Raw genomic sequence first — 25185 nt, forward strand, 5'->3', positions numbered from 1 at the left:
CTCTGAAATACATCACTTCTAATGTACCTCTCTGGGATACATCACTTCTAATGTACCTATCTGGGATACATCACTTCTAATGTACCTCTCTGGAATACATCACCTCTAATGTACCTCTCTGGAATACATCACTTCTAATGTACCTCTCTGGAATACATCACTTCTAATGTGCCTCTCTGGAATACATCACTTCTAATGTACCTCTCTGGAATACATCACTTCTAATGTACCTCTCTGGAATACATCACCTCTAATGTACCTCTCTTGAATACATCATCTCTAATGTACCTCTCTGGAATACATCACCTCTAATGTACCTCTCTGGAATACATCACTTCTAATGTACCTCTCTGGGATATATCACTTCTAATGTACCTCTCTGGAATACATCACTCTCTGGGATACATCACTTCTAATGTACCTCTCTGGAATACATCACCTCTAATGTACCTCTCTGGAATACATCACTTCTAATGTACCTCTCTGGAATACATCACTTCTAATATACCTCTCTGGGATACATCACTTCTAATGTACCTCTCTGGAATACATCACTTCTAATGTACCTCTCTGGAATACATCACTTCTAATGTACCTCTCTGGAATACATCACTTCTAATGTACCTCTCTGGAATACATCACCTCTAATGTACCTCTCTGGAATACATCACCTATAATGTACCTCTCTGGAATACACCACTTCTAATGTACCTCTCTGGTATATATCACTTCTAATGTCCCTCTCTGGAATACATCACTCTCTGGGATACATCACTTCTAATGTACCTCTCCGGAATACATCACTTCTAATGTACCTCTCTGGAATACATCACTTTTAATGTACCTCTCTGGAATACATCACTTCTAATTTACCTCTCTGGGATACATCACTTCTAATGTACCTCTCTGGAATACATCACTCTCTGGGATACATCACTTCTAATGTACCTCTCTGGGATATATCACTTCTAATGTACCTCTCTGGAATACATCACTTCTAATGTACCTCTCTGGGATATATCACTTCTAATGTACCTCTCGGAATACATCACTTCTAATGTACCTCTCCAGAATACATCACTTCTAATGTACATTTCTCTGAATACATCACTTCTAATGTACCTCTCTGGGATACATCACTTCTAATGTACCTATCTGGGATACATCACTTCTAATGTACCTCTCTGGAATACATCACCTCTAATGTACCTCTCTGGAATACATCACTTCTAATGTACCTCTCTGGAATACATCACTTCTAATGTACCTCTCTGGAATACATCACTTCTAATGTACCTCTCTGGAATACATCACTTCTAATGTACCTGTCTGGGATACATCACTTCTAATGTACCTCTCTGGAATACATCACTTCTAATGTACCTCTCTGGAATACATCACTTATAATGTACCTGTCTGGGATATATCACTTCTAATGTACCTCTCTGGAATACATCACTTCTAATGTACCTCTCTGGAATACATCACTTCTAATGTACCTCTCTGGAATACATCACCTCTAATGTACCTCTCTGGAAAACATCATCTCTAATGTACCTCTCTGGAATACATCACCTCTAATGTACCTCTCTGGAATACATCACTTCTAATGTACCTCTCTGGGATATATCACTTCTAATGTACCTCTCTGGAATACATCACTCTCTGGGATACATCACTTGTAATGTACCTCTCTGGAATACATCACCTCTAATGTACCTCTCTGGAATACATCACTTCTAATGTACCTCTCTGGAATACATCACTTCTAATGTACCTCTCTGGGATACATCACTTCTAATGTACCTCTCTGGAATACATCACTTCTAATGTACCTCTCTGGAATACATCACTTCTAATGTACCTCTCTGGAATACATCACTTCTAATGTACCTCTCTGGAATACATCACTTCTAATGTACCTCTCTGGAATACATCACTTCTAATGTACCTCTCTGGAATACATCACCTCTAATGTACCTCTCTGGAATACATCACCTATAATGTACCTCTCTGGAATACACCACTTCTAATGTACCTCTCTGGTATATATCACTTCTAATGTCCCTCTCTGGAATACATCACTCTCTGGGATACATCACTTCTCATGTACCTCTCCGGAATACATCACTTCTAATGTACCTCTCTGGAATACATCATCTCTAATGTACCTCTCTGGAATACATCACCTCTAATGTACCTCTCTGGAATACATCACTTCTAATGTACCTCTCTGGGATATATCACTTCTAATGGACCTCTCTGGAATACATCACTTCTAATGTAACTCTCTGGAATACATCACCTCTAATGTACCTCTCTGGAATACATCACTTCTAATGTACCTCTCTGGAATACATCACTTCTAATGTACCTCTCTGGGATACATCACATCTAATGTACCTCTCTGGAATACATCACTTCTAATGTACCTCTCTGGAATACATCACTTCTAATGTACCTCTCTGGAATACATCACTTCTAATGTACCTCTCTGGAATACATCACCTCTAATGTACCTCTCTGGACTACATCACCTATAATGTACCTCTCTGGAATACACCACTTCTAATGTACCTCTCTGGTATATATCACTTCTAATGTCCCTCTCTGGAATACATCACTCTCTGGGATACATCACTTCTAATGTACCTCTCCGGAATACATCACTTCTAATGTACCTCTCTGGAATACATCACTTCTAATGTACCTCTCTGGAATACATCACCTCTAATGTACCTCTCTGAATACATCACTTCTAATGTACCTCTCTGGGATACATCACTCTCTGGGATACATCACTTCTAATGTACCTCTCTGGAATACATCACTTCTAATGTACCTCTCTGGGATACATCACTTCTAATGTACCTCTCTGGAATACATCACTCTCTGGGATACATCACTTCTAATGTACCTCTCTGGGATATATCACTTCTAATGTACCTCTCTGGAATACATCACTTCTAATGTACCTCTCTGGGATATATCACTTCTAATGTACCTCTCTGGAATACATCACTTCTAATGTACCTCTCCAGAATACATCACTTCTAATGTACATTTCTCTGAAATACATCACTTCTAATGTACCTCTCTGGGATACATCACTTCTAAAGTACCTATCTGGGATACATCACTTCTAATGTACCTCTCTGGAATACATCACCTCTAATGTACCTCTCTGGAATACATCACTTCTAATGTACCTCTCTGGAATACATCACTTCTAATGTACCTCTCTGGGATACATCACTTCTAATGGACCTCTCTGGAATACATCACTTCTAATGTACCTCTCTGGAATACATCACTTCTAATGTACCTCTCTGAAATATATCACTTCTAATGTACCTGTCTGGGATACATCACTTCTAGTGTACCTCTCTGGAATACATCACTTCTAATGTACCTCTCTGGAATACATCACTTCTAATGTACCTGTCTGGGATACATCACTTCTAATGTACCTCTCTGGAATACATCACTTCTAATGTACCTCTCTGGAATACATCACTTCTAATGTACCTCTCTGGAATACATCACTTCTAATGTACCTCTCTGGAATATATCACTTCTAATGTACCTCTCTGAAATACATCACTTCTAATGTACCTCTCTGGGATACATCACTTCTAATGTACCTATCTGGGATACATCACTTCTAATGTACCTCTCTGGAATACATCACTTCTAATGTACCTCTCTGGAATACATCACTTCTAATGTACCTCTCTGGAATACATCACTTCTAATGTACCTCTCTGGAATACATCACCTCTAATGTACCTCTCTGGAATACATCATCTCTAATGTACCTCTCTGGAATACATCACCTCTAATGTACCTCTCTGGAATACATCACCTCTAATGTACCTCTCTGGAATACATCACTTCTAATGTACCTCTCTGGGATATATCACTTCTAATGTACCTCTCTGGAATACATCACTCTCTGGGATACATCACTTCTAATGTACCTCTCTGGAATACATCACCTCTAAAGTACCTCTCTGGAATACATCACTTCTAATGTACCTCTCTGGAATACATCACTTCTAATGTACCTCTCTGGGATACATCACTTCTAATGTACCTCTCTGGAATACATCACTTCTAATGTACCTCTCTGGAATACATCACTTCTAATGTACCTCTCTGGAATACATCACCTCTAATGTACCTCTCTGGAATGCATCACCTATAATGTACCTCTCTGGAATACACCACTTCTAATGTACCTCTCTGGTATATATCACTTCTAATGTACCTCTCTGGAATACATCACTCTCTGGGATACATCACTTCTAATGTACCTCTCCGGAATACATCACTTCTAATGTACCTCTCTGGAATACATCACTTCTAATGTACCTCTCTGGAATACATCACCTCTAATGTACCTCTCTGGAATACATCACTTCTAATGTACCTCTCTGGGATACATCACTTCTAATGTACCTCTCTGGAATACATCACTCTCTGGGATACATCACTTCTAATGTACCTCTCTGGGATATATCACTTCTAATGTACCTCTCTGGGATACATAATGATACATAACAAAATAGTGACTGAACTGTTTCCAACATATAGGCCTTTGATATCTGCTTCCTGTTATCCAATGCATCATGGGTATATCTTCTATGACTAATGTTGCTACCACTGTTAGGCCTCTTGCCCTTCTGTCTGGTTGGCACACAGAGCTTGGCAATGGGCAGAGGAGTGGCATCTCACGTGTGTGTGTGTGTTGCATTCACATACACACACACACACGTAGGACCGACAACACTACACTAACAGCATCCTGTCCTGCTGTGCTGCTGCAGATACAGTCTCTATTGGGGTGATGAGTAAGCAGCAACCTGATCGCTGCACTTAGAGAGAACAGAGAGAGCATCCCGTCAGCATAGAGAGGTACGGGTGGAGGTTCTTAATTGTATCACCCTGTTGCAAGAAATGTAAAACTTGTAGTGTATTTAAGGTTAAAAAAGGCTTCTGAAGTTTGTAATTTCCACTTTGAAATATCAGACATGATTTTCCCTGATGAAAAATGTATGAAGCCCTACGAAAATGTCAATTAATTATAATTCTAATGCTGCAGGATTATTTTTCTGCTGTAGCAAACTGGCTCAAATCAATATCCTACATCTGTACAGGGAGGGTTCACTCACTCACTCAGCAGAGTTGATGGGCACACTGACATTGATGTCATTCATATCCTATTCTTTAGCAGGTGTGTTGGGGGAGGGCACTGATCCATCTAATCCAATCATTCAGTAACAAATCCTCTTTAACCTCTGGATTCCATATATCTATGATGATGACTTTGAATTATCTCTATGAATGCATCAAGGGAACAGATGGGTTATTATTGTACACAATTTCTATAATAGGTGAATAGATGTAGTTTAGGGATATACCATAATGGGTTCCATCTAATCCTTGTGAAAGCCTAGAATTCTGGGAGAGAGGAGAGGAGAAGGGAGAACAGTGGTATGATGTTCCTGTATACACAGAGCCTTCAGAAAGTATTCATAACCGTTGACTCATTCCACATTTTGTTGTGTTACAGCCAAAATGGATTATACACACTTTTTTTCTCACCCATCTACACACAATACCCCATATTGACAAAGTGAAAATATGTTTTTAGACATTTTTGCTAATTTATTGCAAATGAAATACAGAAATATCTCAATTACATAAGTATTCACACCCCCGAGTCAATCCATGTTAGAATCACCTTTGGCAGCAAATACAGCTGATAGTCTTTCTGGGTAAGTCTCTAAGAGCTTAGCACACCTAGATTGTACAATATTTGCCAATTATTATTTTCAGAATTCTTCAAGCTCTGTCAGATTGGTTGTTGATCATTACTAGACAACGATTTTCAAGTCTTGCCATAGATTTTCAAGCAGAGTTAAGTCAAAACTTTAACTCGGCCACCCAGGAACATTTACTGTCTTCTTGGTAAGCAACTCCAGTGAATATTTGGCCTGTTTTAAGTTATTGTCCTGCTGAAAGGTTCATTCATCTCCCAGTGTCTGTTGGGAAGCAGACTGAACCTGGTTTTCCTCTAGGATTTTGCCTGTGCTTTGCTCCATTCCATTTCTTTTTTATCCTGAAAAACGCCTCAGTCCTTAACGATTACAAGCATACCCATAACATGATGCTGCCACCCCTATGCTTGAAATTAAGGAGAGTGGTACTCAGTAATGTGTTGTATTGGATTTGCCCCAAACATAACACTTTGTATTCAAGACAAAAAGTTAATTGCTTTGCCACATTTTTTTGCAGTATTACTTTAGTGCCTTGTTGTAAACAAGGTGCATGTTTTGGAATATTTGTATTCTGTACAAGCTTCCTTATTTTCACTCCGCCAATTAGTCTAGTATTGTGGAGTAACTACAATGTTGTCTTTGTGGTTGAATCTATGTTTGAAATTCATTGCTCGACTGAGGGACCTTACAGATAATTGTATGTGTGGGGTACAGAGATGAGGTAATCATTCAAAAATCATGTTAAACACTATTATTGCACACAGAGTGAGTCCATGCAACTTATTATGTGAGTTGTTCGGCACATTTGTACTCCTGAACTTATTTAGGCTTGCCATAACAAACGGGTTGAATACACCCATTCTGCCTTTCATTCTGATACTCAAAGCCTCAACAAAGACATGGACTGGTACTGGTACTGGTACTGGTGATAAAAGGCCTACAAATCAAATCAAATGAATTTGTCACATGCGCCGAATACAACAGGTGTAAACCTTACGGTGAAATGCTTACTTACGAGCCCTTAACCAACAATGAAGTTTTTTAAAAGTAAGTAAGAAACATTTGCTAAATAAACTAAAGGAAAAATAGTAACACAATAAAATAACAATAACAAGGCTATATACAAGGGGTACCGGTACCGAGTCAATGTGCAGGGGTAAAGGTTAGTCGAGGTAATTGAGGTAATATGTACATGTAGGTCGGGGTAAAGTGACCATGCATATAATAAGCAGAGAGTAGCAGCTGCATATGTGAAGAGTGTGAAGGAATGTGTGTGTGTGTGTGTGTGTGTGTGTGTGTGTGTGTGTGTGTGTGTGTGTGTGTGTGTGTGTGTGTGTGTGTGTGTGTGTGTGTGTGTGTGTGTGTGTGTGTGTGGTTAGAGTCCAGTGAGTGTACATCGAGCCTGTGTAAGAGAGCCAGCGCAAAAACGAATAGATGCCTATTAAATGAATGATTTAAGCTTCGGCACAAAGGCAGAGAAACAGCCCTGTTTTCTGCTCTGCTAATTGTCGGCGCTAGCACACCACTCAATGGTGAATAGAGGGAGGGGGAATCTGCATCGCTTGCTCATCCAGAGCCACTGGAGCTCAGATCAACACCCTCAGTCTGGAGACATCAGAGAGAGAAACTCACAGAAAGTCTGAATGAAAGAAACAGAGACTCTTGTGGAAGATGAAAAAAATGATCCCCACACAAACACAGTTTGAAAAGTGAACTTTCTACAATTCTACAAATTTTTCCATGAGACTGAGAGAAAATGTTGCTTTTTTAAAGATCATTTTCTGCAATTCTATACACATTTCCATGGGGCAGAGAGAAACATTTGCAGTTTCATAGCTAATCATGCTATTCTACACATTTTGCAATGAGGCTGAGCAGAAATTTTTCTTGTATCTTACAGCTAATTTACTGTCATTCACAAAACAAATTGCCATGGCATATGACCTCTGGGGGTGTGTGTGGGGGGATGTGGTATGCCAGTGCCTACCAAACCTAAAACTCCAGACATGGGATTAGAAGTCGCAATATGGGAACAGCTGAATGGCCCGAATGAAATGCTTCTGTATGGGTTGGATTTCTATATTGGATCTTTGTTTTGCTGATCCACTTTTTGCAAAGGATAGAGATTAATAGTCTATAATTTATAGATTGAAACAATAATGTCGCTGCCAATAGTTCACTGCAGCCTGCTGGTGTTATCTATTATCGTCATACAGTAGGCCTAGGCTAACTTTAATGCTTTATCACGCTATGGGTGAAATGTCAAGACAAAACGTCCATCCTAGTAGTTGGCCTACTGATTGTAATTCAATAGGTTACCTGTTTTTTAACATGTGTGTAGACTATTTGAACTCAATGTCTTAAGACATAACAGAAGATTAGTCGCACGTGCAAACGTAAACAAGATCGAAGTACACAGAGGGAGGAATACATGGATATGGGTAAAATATAATTGTTGGGTCTTACCTTGTAAAAGAAAGGCTCTGCTCTCATTGTGGAACCCCTGAACTTGGAAAACTCCAGCGAACGACTCTCCCAACTTCAGTTCATCGAATACGTTGATGCGGAGGGCAGGGTCGACCCCAAAGCCTAGAGCTGGACGAGAGAGACCGGATAGAAAGAGTCCGGAAGCGGCAGAGATAGCGTTAGTTCAGCACCATGGACAGCGACCGGCAGTCCGACACCTTGGTGTGGACAAAGCGCAGCGGGCTACTGCTGCTATATCATGATGTAATACTGCGAAACTTAGCCTACAAACCTTCATTCTGATAGGTTACAAATTTCTACACAGCCATAATGGTAAAAGGATTGTAAAACATGAAAATTAAGAAATACATTAATTCAGTTAGCAACTGAAACCACGTCATAGTAACATACTAAAATCAAAACATGACAGATATAGGAAATCAGTCAACATAATTGCATAACAAAATGCGGACGCGTAGCTTACCTGGGAAGATGCCAAACATACAGTGCAAAAATGAAAGTTTAAATAGTCCCATCATGAATGGAAAAGAATCACAACAATGAGTCCATGCTTATCTGTCCACTTCCAAAAATACTGGTGGTGCTAAAATACCGGAGGCGATACGCATCAGTTAGAATAAAAACCACATGCGCGCAAAATTACTCATCATCCAATATTGACCGTCGTTCTTAGAACTTTTAAGACCAATTAGAAAGAAGGACTAAGATATCAAAATATTCCATTCAGCATTCGTGATGATTGAGAAGAGCGCGCTGAAGACAGGTGCAACATCATCACTATAGGGGCTGCTAGCTAGAGAGTGAGTGAGAGAAGGCTGGTATGTGGAGACTCATGGAAAGCGAAAAGATATCGTCTGTGCTCCTTTTTGCCCCCTTTTGGTCTACCATGGAACACAATCTAATAGATGAGACTGATTGCACTTCTGCCATCTGTCAGATGTATCAACATTTCCAAATGACTGTAAGAGAGTTGCATTTAATGACGTTTGATAGTCAATGATAGTAATTTAATCAGCTAATATTTCCAGCTGGGCGTTTTTCGTGATCCTTTGGCATGCTTAGCCTACTGCAAATGTGGTTTCAGTTTGTCAAAACAATCTTTAGAAAATAAAACATTTTCCCTTCAATATTAAAATGCATTTCTAGCTACATTCCACACACCACACCTTCAGCCAGTAGAGAGAAAACTCCCTGGGCCTCTAAACTATTAACAAACCATCACCATTAACATCATCTAAACCATTAACATCCACATTACCATTAACATCCTCTAAACCATTAACATCATCTACAATATTAACATAATCTAATCCATTAACATATCCATTACCATTAACATCCACTAATTCATTAACATATTCTAAACCATTAACATCTCCATTACCATTACCATCCTCTAAACCAATAACATCCTCTCCTCCTTTAACATCCACTAATCCATTAACATCCTCTTATCCATTAACATCCTCTAACCCATTAACATCCTCTACTCCTTTAACATCCTCTAAACTATTAACATCCTCTAAACTATTAACATCCTCTAACCCATTAACATCCTCTAACTCATTAACATCCTCTAACTCATTAACATCCCATTATCATTAACATCCTGTCCACCATTATCTGGTCAATAACTCTTAAAGAACAAATGCACACTCAGCAAGCTGGTCATTATGAACTGTAGTTAAAAGGTTAAAAGTACATGCTAGTCAGTAATCTGTCAACTCATTACAAACAAAACATTTTCTACCTAGAAGGAAGGGACCATTGCTGCAGTGTTGCCTGTAGCAACACACACACACACACACACAAACAAACTGAGCCACATGTCACCAGGTGCCCTTGAGAATCTATTGAGGAGAACAGGTTGCCATGGAACCTGGAGGCTCATTAGCATATACATGAGGGTTAGATAATGACATGTGGGGTCACACTGAACCTTCGGCGCTCAGGGTTACAGAACCCTGGAGGCATCTACAGTGAGGGAAAAAAGTATTTGATCCCCTGCTGATTTTGTACGTTTGCCCACTGACAAAGACATGATCAGTCTATAATTTTAATGGTAGGTTTATTTGAACAGTGAGAGACAGAATAACAACAACAAAAATCCAGAAAAACGCATGTCAAAAATTTTATAAATTGATTTGCATTTTAATGAGGGAAATAAGTATTTGACCACCTATAAATCAGAAATATTTCTGACTCCCAGGTGTCTTTTATACGGGTAACAAGCTGAGATTAGGAGTACTCCCTTTAAGAGTGTGCTCCTAATCTCAGCTCGTTACCTGTATAAAAGACACATGGGAGTCAGAAAATCTTTCTGATTGAGAGGGGGTCAAATACTTTTTTCCCTCACTGTATCTCTCAACCTAGTCAGGGCTTGATGGACTATACAGTATAGAACCTTTATACAGCTCTGTAGTATGTTAAACTCTATACAGCTCTGCAGTATGTTAAACTCTGTACAGTTCTGTAGTATGTTAAACTCTATACAGCTCTGTAGTATGTTAAACTCTATACAGCTCTGCAGTATGTTAAACTCTGTACAGCTCTGCAGTATGTTAAACTCTGTACAGCTCTGTAGTATGTTAAACTCTATACAGCTCTGCAGTATGTTAAACTCTGTACAGCTCTGTAGTATGTTAAACTCTATACAGCTCTGTAGTATGTTAAACTCTGTACAGCTCTGCAGTATGTTAAACTCTATACAGCTCTGTAGTATGTTAAACTCTGTACAGTTCTGTAGAATGTTAAACTCTGTACAGCTCTGCAGTATGTTAAACTCTGTACAGCTCTGCAGTATGTTAAACTCTGTACAGCTCTGTAGTATGTTAAACTCTATACAGCTCTGTAGTATGTTAAACTCTGTACAGCTCTGCAGTATGTTAAACTCTATACAGCTCTGCAGTATGTTAAACTCTATACAGCTCTGCAGTATGTTAAACTCTATACAGCTCTGCAGTATATTAATGACTGAGTTTGGAGGTCTAGCAACAATATAGAATACAAGACAGTTTATACAAGAAAGGAGTGATATAATATGCATAAGTATGTTAATGTCAGACGTATAGATCTACAGGCCTACATGTAGGAGTGCTGTTCTATACATCTCTTTTATGGCAATGTCACAGTTTCATCCGTATGAATGCAGTGTTGTGTTGCCAGTTGACGAGTTAGATGAATGATCCCCTGTAGTTAACGGAACCCAGTTCTGTCAGCTGACATTACAGCAGCCTCTGTTACCTGCTGATGAGTATTCACACGGCAACACAGGCACATTGAATTTTACACACACATACACACACGAACACACACACACACGAATGCACACACTCGAACGCACACACACACACACATGCACACACATATAGACACATGCACACACACATAAATGCACAAAGCACGCACGCACACACAGTGGTGTAAAGTACTTAAGTAAACATAATTGAAAGTACAACTTAAGTAGTTTGTTGGGGTATCTGTACTTTAATATTTATATTTTTTGACTACTTTTACTTCACTATATTCCTAAAGAAAATAATGTACTTTTTACTCTATACATTTTCCCTGACACCCAAAAGTACTGGTTACATTTTGAATGCTTAGCAGGACAGGAAATGGTCCAATTCACGCACTTATCAAGAGAACATCCCTAGTCATCCCTACTGCCTCTGATCTGGCGGACTCACTAAACACACATGTTTCGTTTGTAAATTATGTATGACTGTTGAAGTGTGCCCCTGGCTTCCATAAATAAATTAATTAATACAAAAATGGTGCTGTCTGGGTTGCTTACAGTTTTTTACGATTGCTTACACACTAAAATTAAACTTTTCCCACAATTAGCAAAACCTTACACTCAAGGAGCAAAACACAAGGCTAGATTTGCACAACTGTAAGCACATTGTCAGCTTCACACTATTTGCAAAATATTACACACAGTGATTTGCAAAACACTAAACACACTTGTATACATCAGACACAGAAGTATATCATGATGTCACGTCCTTGCAATTCCAAAGCACTGACTGTCAAATTACCACACCTATGAGCCAATCTGTTAAACACAGTCATCAGGTGCACAAACAAATGATTGCTAAATTGTAGACACACCAAACAGGTTTAAGCTCTATAAAAATGCAGCAGGTAGGTTCACCTGCCTTCAACCAAAATGGAAGGAGTCAGAAGAAGAGTGAGGGTGAGAGGAGGAGTACACAGAGGAGGAGAAGGAAGTAGAGGAAGAGGCAGAGGCCGAGCCAGAGGTCGAGGAAGACCTGAAGCAGGAGGAGAACGTGCACAAAGAAGAAGAGGACCAAACTTATCAAATGACATTCGTGCAACACTAGTGGACCATGTTGTGAACCACGGATTGACGCTGAGGGAGGCTGGACTGAGAGTTCAGCCAAATCTTAGCAGATATACAGTGGCATCTGTCATAAGGACTTTTCGACAGGAAAACAGGTAAAAGAAGATCTGTCTACAGTTACAGTAATCAGCCGTTTATTGTATGCACCATATCAGCACTTGTGATACCCCTTCCTGTAGAGTAAGTTACATGTATTATTCTCTACATAGGATTGAGGGTCGGGAAACGACAAGGAGGAAGGGGGCCCATATTCACGCAAGAACAAGAGAGAGAGATAATAAACATGGTTTTGGCCAATAATGCTATCAGGCTCAGAGAACTACAAGCCAACATTATCGGTGACCATGCCATTTTCAATAATGTCCATCAGGTCTCTCAGTCAACACTGGCACGCATCCTGAAAAGACATCAGGTTCAAATGAAACAACTTTATCGAGTGCCTTTTGAGCGGAATTCAGAGAGGGTCAAACGGCTGCGGCATGAGTATATGGAGGTTTGTATTGTTCACTTTAGCACTGTGATGTTGCATACTGCACACATTACTTTTTTACATTGACTGTATACTAGACCTATCCTGAACTACACAATCTTGTCTTTCACTGTATTTCAGAGAGTTTTGCAGATGGATGCTGAGGAAATCCTGCATGAATTCATATATATTGATGAGGCAGGGTTCAACCTCACAAAAGCAAGAAGGAGAGGCAGAAATATCATTGGCCACAGGGCTATAATCAATGTCCCAGGGCAATGTGGGGGTAACATCACCCTTTGCGCTGCAATTTCACAGCATGGGGTTCTCCTCCGTCATGCCAAAATGTGCCCTTACAACACACCTCACATTCTCGTATTTTTGGACCGATTGCACCACATCGTCACAGCAGGTAATGAAATGCACCAGATGCAATACACTGTCATCTGGGACAATGTGTCATTCCACCGCTCTGCTTTGGTCCAGAACTGGTTTCAACACCATCCACAGTTGACAGTACTATACCTTCCACCATACTCTCCGTTTCTAAACCCTATCGAATAGTTTTTCTCTGCACGGCGGTGGAAGGTTTACGATCTCCAGCCCCAGGCTCAGGTACCCCTCATTCAGGCCATGGAGGACGCCTGTGACCAAGTCGACGCCGCAGCTGTGCAAGGATGGATTCGACATTCAAGACGGTTCTTCCCGCGTTGTCTTGCTAATAAGGATATTGCTTGTGATGTTGATAAAATTCTCTGGCCAGATCCAGCTAGGCGAAGAGATAATGTATAGCATGTTTACTGGAGTATTTTCTGTACAATATTGTCAGTTTTTTTCAGATTATTTTTTATGTTTGTTGTTGTTGTTATTTACTGTAATTGTAACCTGTACTGGATACAGTATTTTACGTTTGTCTGTTGTTTGCTGAGCTAACAGTGTTATGCGCACTACTGTAGTAGCATGAAAACTGGGACATGTTTTGTTGTGATTCTCCATGTTGACATGTTGACTGATTTGGGTATATGGAGAGAAATAAATGATATTTTCCTCAGTCTGCAGCATTGGTCTTGTGTAGTGTTTGTATAGTTGCACTTTCTCTGTGTACTTCATTTACAGTACTCTAATCACTGAGAATTAGACTTGCTAAAAGTGTTTTAGGTTAGCAACAGCAGTGTGTAACTGGTTCAAAAAGATTGAAGTCATATGAAATGTGTGTGTTTCGTATGGTAACAAAATATTGTTTTTATGAAGTCGTGTATAGTTTTGACAAAAGTGTTCCATTTTGCAAATGATCTGAAGTGTTGTGTTACTTTGGTGTAGGGTTGTGCTAATTGTGTGTAGTGTTTTGACAAACCGGGCCCTGTTTTCAAAATTGTGCTTAAACAATTGAAAAAAACTGTAATAGAAGGAATTTGAAATGATTTATACTTTTACTTTTTCTTTTGATACTTAAGTGTATTTAAAACCAAATATTTTTCGACTTTTACTCAAGCAGTATTTTGCTGGGTGACTTTCACTTATACTTGAGTCATTTTCAATTAAGGTATCTTTACTTTTACTCAAGTATAACAATTGGGTACTTTTTCTACCACTGCGCACACACACACACACACACACATATTCTGCTAGAGGACACCCTCCCAATCAGCTCATGTGAACGTGGTGCTGTGGCCCATGGAGGAAAACCTAACGCCTCTCTCTCTCTCAACACCTTGATCACACACACACCTCCTCAGGACAGAGGGATGATGAAATGAGGAAGCCGTGTGTGTGTGTGTATGTGTGTGTGTGTGCGTGTGTGTGCGTGTGTGTGCGTGTGTGTGTGTGTGTGCGTGTGTGTGTGTGTGTGTGAACTGAAATACTGAGAGATGTGAGCTGTACATACATGAGTCTCAATCAGCATTATGTTCAAGGTTCCTATGATCAACTGTCATCTGTCCTGTTTAAATTGCTATACAGCAGAGCAGAGGAACACTAACTAAAACATAGCTCTCTCTGCTCCTCTGTTCTGATCTAAGTATTTATTGCTAGCAGAGCACAGGTCAAAATCTATCATTTATTCCTGCCATTAAAGTCAGATGCAGTCTGGGATCTTAAGCACAACAAATTCATGTGAATTGCAAAAAAAAAAAGAATATACAAAAAATGTAACACAACATGCAACAATTTCTAAGATTTTACATTTACATTACATTTAAGTCATTTAGCAGACGCTCTTATCCAGAGGAACTTACAAATTGGTGCATTCAACTTCACTCTTTGCTTTACTTTACTTCAACTGTCAGTCAACTTTGCATTCGTGTTTTATACTTCTGCTGACCCCAGATGGTAAACTTCTCACTAACAAACACTCACACATACACTTTCTCATACAAACTCTCAGTGCCCAGCCCGATAACATATCAATACCCAATCTGCAAAGACAACACTGAGTACAGTTACTGAGTTACAGTTCATATAAGGAAATCAGTCAATTGAAATAAATTCATTAAGCCCTAATCAATGGATTTCACATGACTGGGAATACAGATATGCATCTGTTGGTCACAGATACACTTAAAAAAAAAGTAGGGGTGTGGATCAGAAAACCAGTCAGTATCTGGTGTGACCAACATTTGCCTCTTGAAGTGCAAAACATCTCCTTCGCATAGAGTTGATCAGGCTGTTGATTGTGGCCTGTGGAATATTGTCCCACTCCTCTTCAATGGCTGTGCGAAGTTGCTGGATATTGGCGGGAACTGGAACACGCTGTCGTACACGTCGATCCAGAGCATCCCAAACATGCTCAATGGGTGACATGTCTGGTGAGTATGCAGGAATCTAAAATTATGTTGGATGTGGCTTATGGTAGAGAAATTAACATTCTCTGGTAACAGCTCTGGTGGACATTCCTGCAGTCAGCATTCCAATTGCATGCTCCCTCAAAACATGAGACATCTGGGGCATTGTGCTGTATACTGCACATTTTAGAGTGGCCTTTTATTGTCCCTAGCACAAGGTGCACCTGTGTAATGATCATGCTGTTAAATCAGCTTCTTGATATGCCACACCTGTCAGGTGGATGGATTATCTTGGCAAAGGAGAAATGCTCACTAACATGGATGTAAACAAATTTGTGCACAACATTTTAGAGGAATGCGGTTTTTGTGCATATGAAAAATGTCTGGGATCTTTTATTTCAGCTCATGAAACATTGACCAACACTTTACATGTTGTGTTTACATTTTTGCAGAACGTAACATATCAGACAAATTGGATGACGAAGTACAAAAAAAGCGGGATTAAAGTTCCAGAGCATCACTTTAAGACAGTCCAGACTATAAATTCCAGAGCATCACTTTAAGACAGTCCAGACTATAAGTTCCAGAGCATCACTTTAAGACAACCCAGACTACAAGTTCCAGAGCATCACTTTAAGACAGCCCAGACTATAAGTTCCAGAGCATCACTTTAAGACAGTCCAGACTACAAGTTCCAGAGCATCACTTTAAGACAACCCAGACTATAAGTTCCAGAGCATCACTTTAAGACAACCCAGACTATAAGTTCCAGAGCATCACTTTAAGACAGCACAGACTATAAGTTTCAGAGCATCACTTTAAGACAGTCCAGACTATAACTCACATTTCTTTATCATCCCTGAGGATCACAGTGCGTTACACAAGATGTACCATCTACAGTACTGTGTGTGTATGTATGTATGTGTGTGTGTGTTTGTGTGTGTGTCAGGCAGTTTGATGAGTTCATGTTGCGCGTCCAATTCATAATGCATATTCTGTGCCTCAGAACACATTCCATCTCAGCAGGCAGACCAGGCAGGTGCTATGTTCTACAATATCATATGAGACACATTGAATAAAACAATGTTGAAGGATTTCAATGGTCTGGAACAACAGCCTCTGATAGTGTTGGAACAGGCCTGCAACAGCCTCTGATAGTGTTGGAACAGGCCTGCAACAGCCTCTGATAGTGTTGGAACAGGCCTGCAACAGCCTCTGATAGTGTTGGAACAGGCCTGCAACAGCCTCTGATAGTGTTGGAACAGCCCTGCAACAGGAACTGATAGTGGTGTTAGGATAAAGTAATCCTTCTACCCCCCCCTTACCCCACCCCCCAAAAAATAACAAAAATATTGTAAAGCGGTTGTCCCACTGGCTATCATAAGGTGAATGCACCAATATGTAAGTCGCTCTGGATAAGAGTGTCTGCTAAATGACGACAATGTAAATGAAAAATGTGTTGGAACAGCCCTGCAACAGTCTCTGATAGTGTTGGAACAGTCTCTGATAGTGTTGGAACAGCCTCTGATAGTGTTGGAACAGTCTCTGATAGTGTTGGAACAGTCTCTGATAGTGTTGGAACAGCCTCTGATAGTGTTGGAACAGTCTCTGATAGTGTTGGAACAGTCTCTGATAGTGTTGGAACAGTCTCTGATAGTGTTGGAACAGTCTCTGATAGTGTTGGAACAGTCTCTGATAGTGTTGGAACAGCCTCTGATAGTGTTGGAACAGCCTCTGATAGTGTTGGAACAGTCTCTGATAGTGTTGGAACAGCCTCTGATAGTGTTGGAACAGCCTCTGATAGTGTTGGAACAGTCTCTGATAGTGTTGGAACAGCCTCTGATAGTGTTGGAACAGCCTCTGATAGTGTTGGAACAGTCTCTGATAGTGTTGGAACAGCCTCTGATAGTGTTGGAACAGTCTCTGATAGTGTTGGAACAGCCTCTGATAGTGTTGGAACAGGCCTGACTTTCCACTTCTCTGCTTCTACTAACTATAAAAACAATGACAGCAGAGAGACTGTTTGTTTTCTAATCCACACCACAAAGGAAGAGGGAAACACACAGCTGGTTTCTCCTCTCCTCCGCTTCTAGGCTTCTATGTTTCCACCACACACACGCGCACGCACGCACGCACGCACGCACGCACGCACGCACGCACGCACGCACGCACACACACACGCACGCACACACACACACACACACACACACACACACACACACACACACACACACACACACACACACACACACACACACACACACACACACACACACACACACCTCTGTGACAGACTATACATTATTTATCCAACATGTAGTATGGATCCTGGCCTTCTATCAATCTAATTATACTATAGCAGTGCCACAAGTCATTATTATTTAAAGGGGCTTCAGTTTAAATGAGATTGTTCAAACAAACACACAGCGGACATGGATGGTTGCCTACCTGGTTCATACAGAATCCTAGCAGTGGGGGAAAAGAACACCCTCCATTCCAGCCCTAGGGACAAGCAATAAGAACAGTGAGAAAATCAGTCCCAAATGGCACCCTATTCTCTTTATGGGTCCATATGGTTCTGGTCAAAAGTAGTGCACTATATAGGGAATAGGGTGCCATTTGGTAGACATCCTCAGTTAGACAGATGGTACAACACAGAGCCATTCACTGGGGACAACCGGGCTCCGTACAGTCCCTCACAACCCAACCCAGTCCTGTCATAGCACAATACAGACATTAAAGGTCTGGGGGCTCCCCCTGGACTGGTTGGTACCGCGAACAGGACGACAAGACAGAGAAAGAGGGAGGAGAGAGAGAGAAAGAGTGAGAGAGAGGGAGAGAGTCTGTGATGGATAACTAGGTCCCCCATTTCTTTCTCTCTCTCTCTGAGAAGGATGAGGCAGCAACACAAACCAGACTAAATGACGGCCTGTGGTTTTGCTCCCATTGATACTGTCTGATGTAGAGGTGACTTCAAGGACATATTGTGAGTGCTGCAGTTGTTAACCTGAAGCCCAATACCCAGGTGTAAAATCACACATGACATAATATGGTAAACAAAGCTGGGGAATGAGGTTGACAGAATGACACTAATGCAGTGGTGTAGCCAGAGATGTGTTGATGGGTGGGCCTGCAGATGGGTGGGCCCCCCCGGGTAAAGCAGATAACTTCCTACAAGTCTACACATTTTGCCATGGGGCAAAGAGAACAATCTGCAGTTTTATAGCTAATCTCATGCTATTCTACACACTTTGCCATGATGATTAGAGAAAATGTTGCTCTTTTAAAGCTAATTTCCTGCAATTCTACACATTGTGCCATGGGGCAGAGAGGAAAATGTGCAGTTTTAAAGCTAATTAAAGCAAGAATATAGGTGTGTTGACAGTGATAAAGGTGTCTTGTTTGCTAAAGGAAACCCAGGCCTACATTTGCCTACGCCTCTGCACTAGTGGGAATAAAACCCTCCAGGGGTTGACCGGGTGAATTCATAACTTGTGTGTTATTTTTGTTATCATGTATAGCAGGGGTCTCCAACCCTGTTCCTGGAGAGCTACCGTCCTGTAGGTTTTAACTCCAACCCTGTTCCTGGAGAGCTACCGTCCTGTAGGTTTTCGCTCCAACCCTAATCTAGCGCACCTGATTCTTAATAATTATCTGGTTGATAAGATGAATCAGTTTAGTTACAATTGGGTTTGGAGTGAAAACCTACAGGAGGTTAGCTCTACAGGAACAGGGTTGGAGTTAAAACCTACAGGAGGTTAGCTCTACAGGAACAGGGTTGGAGTTAAAACCTACAGGAGGTTAGCTCTACAGGAACAGGGTTGGAGTTAAAACCTACAGGAGGTTAGCTCTACAGGAACAGGGTTGGAGAGCCCAGATGTATAGTGTGTGTGTGTGTGTGTGTGTGTGTGTGTGTGTGTGTGTGTGTGTGTGTGTGTGTGTGTGTGTGTGTGTGTGTGTGTGTGTGTGTGTGTGTGTGTGTGTGTGTGTGTGTGTGTGTGTGTGGGTGTGTGTGTGTGTGTGTGTAGGTGTGTGTTTGTGTGCATGCATAAAGCCAGAGTTGGTATAACACACCATTGGTACACACTTTCACGTTGTTGTGAATTTATACACTGAACAAAAATATAAATGCAACACACCATTGTTCCCATGTTTCACGAGCTGAAATAAAAAATCCCATACATTTTCCATATGCACAAAAACCTAATTTCTTTCAAATTTTGTGCACAAATTTGTTTACATCCCTGTCAGTGAGCATTTCTCTTTTGCCAATATAATCCATCCACCTGACAGGTGTGGTATAGCAAGAAGCTGATTAAACAGCATGATCATTACACAGGTGCACCTTGTGCTGGGGACAATAAAAGGTCACTTTAAAATGTGCACCTTGTGCTGGGGACAATAAAAGGTCACTTTAAAATGTGCAGTTTTGTCACACAATACAATGCCACAGATGTCTCAAGTTTTGAGGGAGTGTGTAATTAGCATGCTAACTGCAGGAATGTCCACCAGAGCTGTTGCCAGATAACTGAATGTTCATTTCTCTACCCTAAGCCCTGTGTAGCTCAGTTGGTAGAGCATGGCGCTTGCAACGCCAGGGTTGTGGGTTCGATTCCCAAGGGGGGCCAGTATAAAAATAAATAATGTATGCACTCACTAACTGTAAGTCGCTCTGGATAAGAGCGCCTGCTAAAATGACTAAAAAAATAAGCTGCCTCCAATGTCATTTTAGAGAATTTGGCAGTACATCCAACCAGCCTCCCAACCGCAGACCACGTGCAACCATGCCAGCCCAGGCCCTCCATATCCGGCTTCTTCACCTGTGGGATCAGCTGAGGGGGGTGATGAGGAGTATTTCTGTCTGTAATAAAGCCCTTTTGTGGGGAAAAACTCATTCTGATTGGCTGGGCCTGGCTCCCCAGTGGGTGTGCGTATGCCCTCCCAGGCCCACCCATGGCTGCACCCCTGTCCAGTCATGTGAAATCCAATGATTAAGGACTAATGAGTTTATTTAAATTGACTGATTTCCTTATATGAACTGTAACTCTGTAAAATCTTTGAAATTGTTGCATGTTGCATATATATCTTTTGTTCAGTAAATTAATTCACAGGGTAAATGATCTGTAGTTTAGCAGGCAGAAACAGTGAGTTAGTGGTGTGCCTCTTATCTGAAGAGCCTGCTGTGTCTGCCAAACACACTGACTGCATCCCAAATGGCAGCATATTCCCTACATAGTGAACTACTTTTGACCAGGGCCCACAGGGCAAAGGTTGTGCACTATGTAGGAAATAGGGTGGCATTTGGGACAAATCCACTATCAACCAGTCATTACTTAGGGTAATTGCTTTGCAGCACGTCTAATCCAAACACACATGTAATCCAAACATCATGTGTTTCAATCAGGTAATGCAGCAGGAATACAAGACTTTAGCAACGTGCACCACAAGATTAAAACAGAACACACCCACACCTCAATTGGATAGGCCAACAGGTATTTTAACTCACGGCAGGTAGTGTGACTCAGTGATTTGTTAGGGATCCGTTGGATATGAAATGTCATCAGTAACAGAAATCCCATAGATTTTTGCATTAGCATTTAATTTGGAGAGGGAGGGAGGGAGAGAGAGAGAGAGAGATTTAACCTTTTTTCATTTCCTCAGCCATACATCACAGGACATGTCTTAAAACAAAGCTATCTATCTCAGTAATTATTATTTACCAGTGTCCATTTGAAATCAAGTCAATATGTGTGTTACCCTGGTAGGAACAATAAACCAGGCTTCCAATCAATAGCCCCCAACATCAGCTCTACTGGTCGCTAGCTGCAGGCTATAATATTGATCTAAAGGGTCAGGCTCCGGTTATTAGGCTGAGGACAAAAATGTAATTGTTCAATTTAGATCAGACAGCTTCCAGGAATATCAGCGGTTTATGATAATGAAACCTCCTAACAAATCGTATTACGCAATGCATGGCAGTTCTACCACACGTGTTTCCTGTCTCTCACTGACGTTCTCCTCCTTCCCTGTCCCACAACATCTTCAATTATATACATGCACACAAACATGAATTATCGAAGAGTGGAGACGACAGACTAACATAGCTACTTTGTGTTGTATAACACTTAATGCGTCTAAAAATTGTCTGAGATCAGGGGGAAAGGACAGCTGATTTTCAGATATATGGTTACACCACCACCTAGTGGTATTTACATGTATTACATCCATGTATTCGTTTGACGCAGGCAGTGTAGGTACTGTGTGGACCGTAATTGAAAAGCAGTGGCCAATAGGTTCCCACATGGCTTAGTTGGTAGAGCATGGGTTGTGGGTTTGATTCCCCCGGGAGACCCGTACGAAAACGTATGCACTCACTACTGTAAGCAACTAGATAAGAGCATCTGCTAAATGACTAAAATGTTTTAAAAAACAATGGAGAGCACACTAGTCTAGTAGAAAGGACACACAGATATCAGTCAAAGACATAAACCATTAATATATTGATGACGAATACTTAAAAGAAAAGCATTAAAAACTAGAGTATAACCCCAGAAGTTTCATGATTTTTAGGTGGAACTGTCACAACATTTTTTAGCTTTTCCATTGTCATTTTTAACCATTTTTTTTTTTAAAGAATAATAAATAAAAAATAACTTAAAAACATGTTTTATTAAGGACATACAGTGCCTTCAGAAAGTATTCACACCCCTTGACATTTTCCAAATGTTCTTGTGTTACAGCCTGAATCTAAAATTGATTACATTGAGATTGTTTTGTCACTGGCCTACACACAATACCCATAATGTCAAAGTGAAATTATGTTTTGGGAAATGTGACCAAAATAATTACAAATTAAAAGCTGAAATGTATTGAGTCAATAAGTATTCAAACCCTCAATAAGTATTCAATAAGTATTCAAGCCTAAATAAGTTCAGGATAAAAATGTTGCTTAACAAGTCACTTAATAAGTTGCCTGGACTCGCTCTGTGTTCAATAATAGTGTTTAATATGATTTTTGAATGACCACATCATCTCTGTACCCCACACATACAATTATATGTAAGGTCCCTCAGTCGAGCAGTGCATTTCAAAGACAGCTTCAACCACAAAGACCAGGGAGGCTTTCCAATGCCTGGCAAAGAATGGCACCTATTGGTAGATACAACAAAATAAAAATCCAACCAGACATTGAATCCCTTTGAGCATGGTGAAGTTATTAATTACACTTTGGATGGTGTATTAATACACCCAGTCACTGCAAAGCTACAGGTGTCCTTCCTAACTCAGTTGCTGGAGAGGAAGGAAACCGCTCAGGGATTTCACCATGAGGCCAATGGTGACTTTAAAACAGTTACAGGGTTTAATGGCTGTGATAGGAGAAAACTGAGGATGGATCAACAACATTTTAGTTACTCCACAATACTAACCTAAATGACAGTGAAAAGAAGGAAGCATGTACAGAATTTAAATATTCCAAACATGCATCCTGTTTGCAACAAGGCACTAAAGTAATACTGCAAAAAATGTGGCAAAGCAATTAACTTTTTGTCCTGAATACAAAGTGTTATGTTTGGGGCAAATCCAATACAACACATTACTGAGTACCACCATCCATATTTCCAAGTATGGTGGTGGCTGCATCATGTTATGGGTATGCTTGTAATCATTAAGGACTGGGGAATTTATCACGATAAAAAAGAAACGGAATGGAGCTAAGCACAGGCAAAATCCTAGAGGAAAACCTGGTTCAGTCTGCTTTCCTCCAGACACTGGGAGATGAATTCTCCTTCCAGCAGGACTTGCTTACCAAGAAGACAATGAATGTTCCTGAGTGACGAGTTACAGTTTTGACTTAAATCACTTGAAAATCTATGGCAAAATTTGAAAACGGCTGTCTAGCAATGATCAACAACCAACTTGACAGAGCTTGAAGAATTTTGAAAAGAATCATGGGTAAATGTTGCATGATTCAGGTGTGGAAAGCTGTTAGAGACTTACCCAGAAAGACTCACAGCTGTAATCGCTGCAAAAGGTGCTTCTACAAAGCATTGAATCAGGGGTGTGAATACTTATGTAAATGAGATATTTCTGTATTTCATTTTCAATACATTTGCCAACATTTCTAAAAACATGTCATTATTGGGTATTGTGTGTAGATGGGTGAAAAAATAAATATATTTAATCAATTTTGAATTCAGGCTGTAACACAACAAAATGTGGAATAAGTCAAGAGGTCTGAATACTTTCTGAAGGCACTATATATATATATTTTATATTTTTTCACTGCAACTGCCAACCACAGGAAGACTCAGCCTGCTGCTGCCTGCTGCCGCTCTGCTAATCATCAGATAGGGGGAGAAGAGGAGGTAGGGGGCCCACGTGGGTAACTGGGGGACACTGCCTGCCTGCTGACACTCTGCTAATCATCAGATGGGGGAGAAGAGGAGGTAGGGGGCCCACGTGGGTAACTGGGGGACACTGCCTGCCTGCTGCCGCTCTGCTAATCATCAGATGGGGGAGAAGAGGAGGTAGGGGGCCCACGTGGGTAACTGGGGGACACTGCCTGCCTGCTGACGCTCTGCTAATCATCAGATGGGGGAGAAGAGGAGGTAGGGGGCCCACGTGGGTAACTGGGGGACACTGCCTTGATTGGATAACTGATGAATAAAAAAAAGATATCTATAATAAATAAATGTGAGGCAAAAAAAACAACGTATTTTGTTAATTATTATAATTTTTTATCCAACCACAGGAGCCCGCTCTTAATGTTCATAATACACCAGAGCATAATTTAGCCACAGAGGATCAATAGTTTATAAAAATAACGTGGATTAAGTTTTATCACAAGCATATACAGGTATCTGCCAAAATAAAGGAAACACAAACATAAAGTGTCTTAAAGGGTGTTGGGCCACCACAAGCTGCCAGAACAGCTTCAATGTGCCTTGACATGGATTCTACAAGTGGACCTAAACCATGCCAGGAAAATCCACCCCACACCATAACATATACTTTGTATCCCTTGTTTACTCAAGTGTTTCCTTTATTTTGGCAGTTACCGGTATGCCTACAGTCTGGAAGGCTGCAGTTTGGGAAACATGCACGCCAAATATAGGCTACAGCTTGTTGTGTTGTGGCCATAGACCTATAATCCATAGATGGGTTTTGTGACCTCTTACCCTGACAATTTGACTGTTAAACTCATGGGTACACTAGCAATGGATGCCAGTCCTGACTTGAATTATATTTCTATGGTTGGCTGCTGCTCTTGGTTTGCCTTTTGCAGATTTCGAAATACAA

At 40.6% G+C, this 25185-nt stretch overlaps 1 protein-coding gene across 2 annotated transcripts in view; it reads right to left on the minus strand.

The window, feature by feature from the left end:
* LOC123484577 (protein kinase C-binding protein NELL2-like) overlaps positions 1–9088 on the minus strand; it is a 154724-nt gene extending 145636 nt beyond the window's left edge. For both annotated transcript variants that reach the window (XM_045215070.1, XM_045215069.1), the window contains exons 1-2: positions 8734–9088; positions 8250–8378 (exon numbers count right to left, since the gene is read on the minus strand). In XM_045215070.1, coding sequence (XP_045071005.1) covers positions 8250–8378; positions 8734–8788 — 184 coding nt within the window. In that variant the 5' untranslated portion in view covers positions 8789–9088. The remainder of the gene's footprint in view (positions 1–8249; positions 8379–8733) is intronic.
* Positions 9089–25185: the final 16097 nt, after the last annotated feature.

The sequence above is a fragment of the Coregonus clupeaformis genome, unplaced genomic scaffold (assembly GCF_020615455.1).
Source record: "Coregonus clupeaformis isolate EN_2021a unplaced genomic scaffold, ASM2061545v1 scaf0363, whole genome shotgun sequence".
NCBI classification, from domain to species: domain Eukaryota; kingdom Metazoa; phylum Chordata; class Actinopteri; order Salmoniformes; family Salmonidae; genus Coregonus; species Coregonus clupeaformis.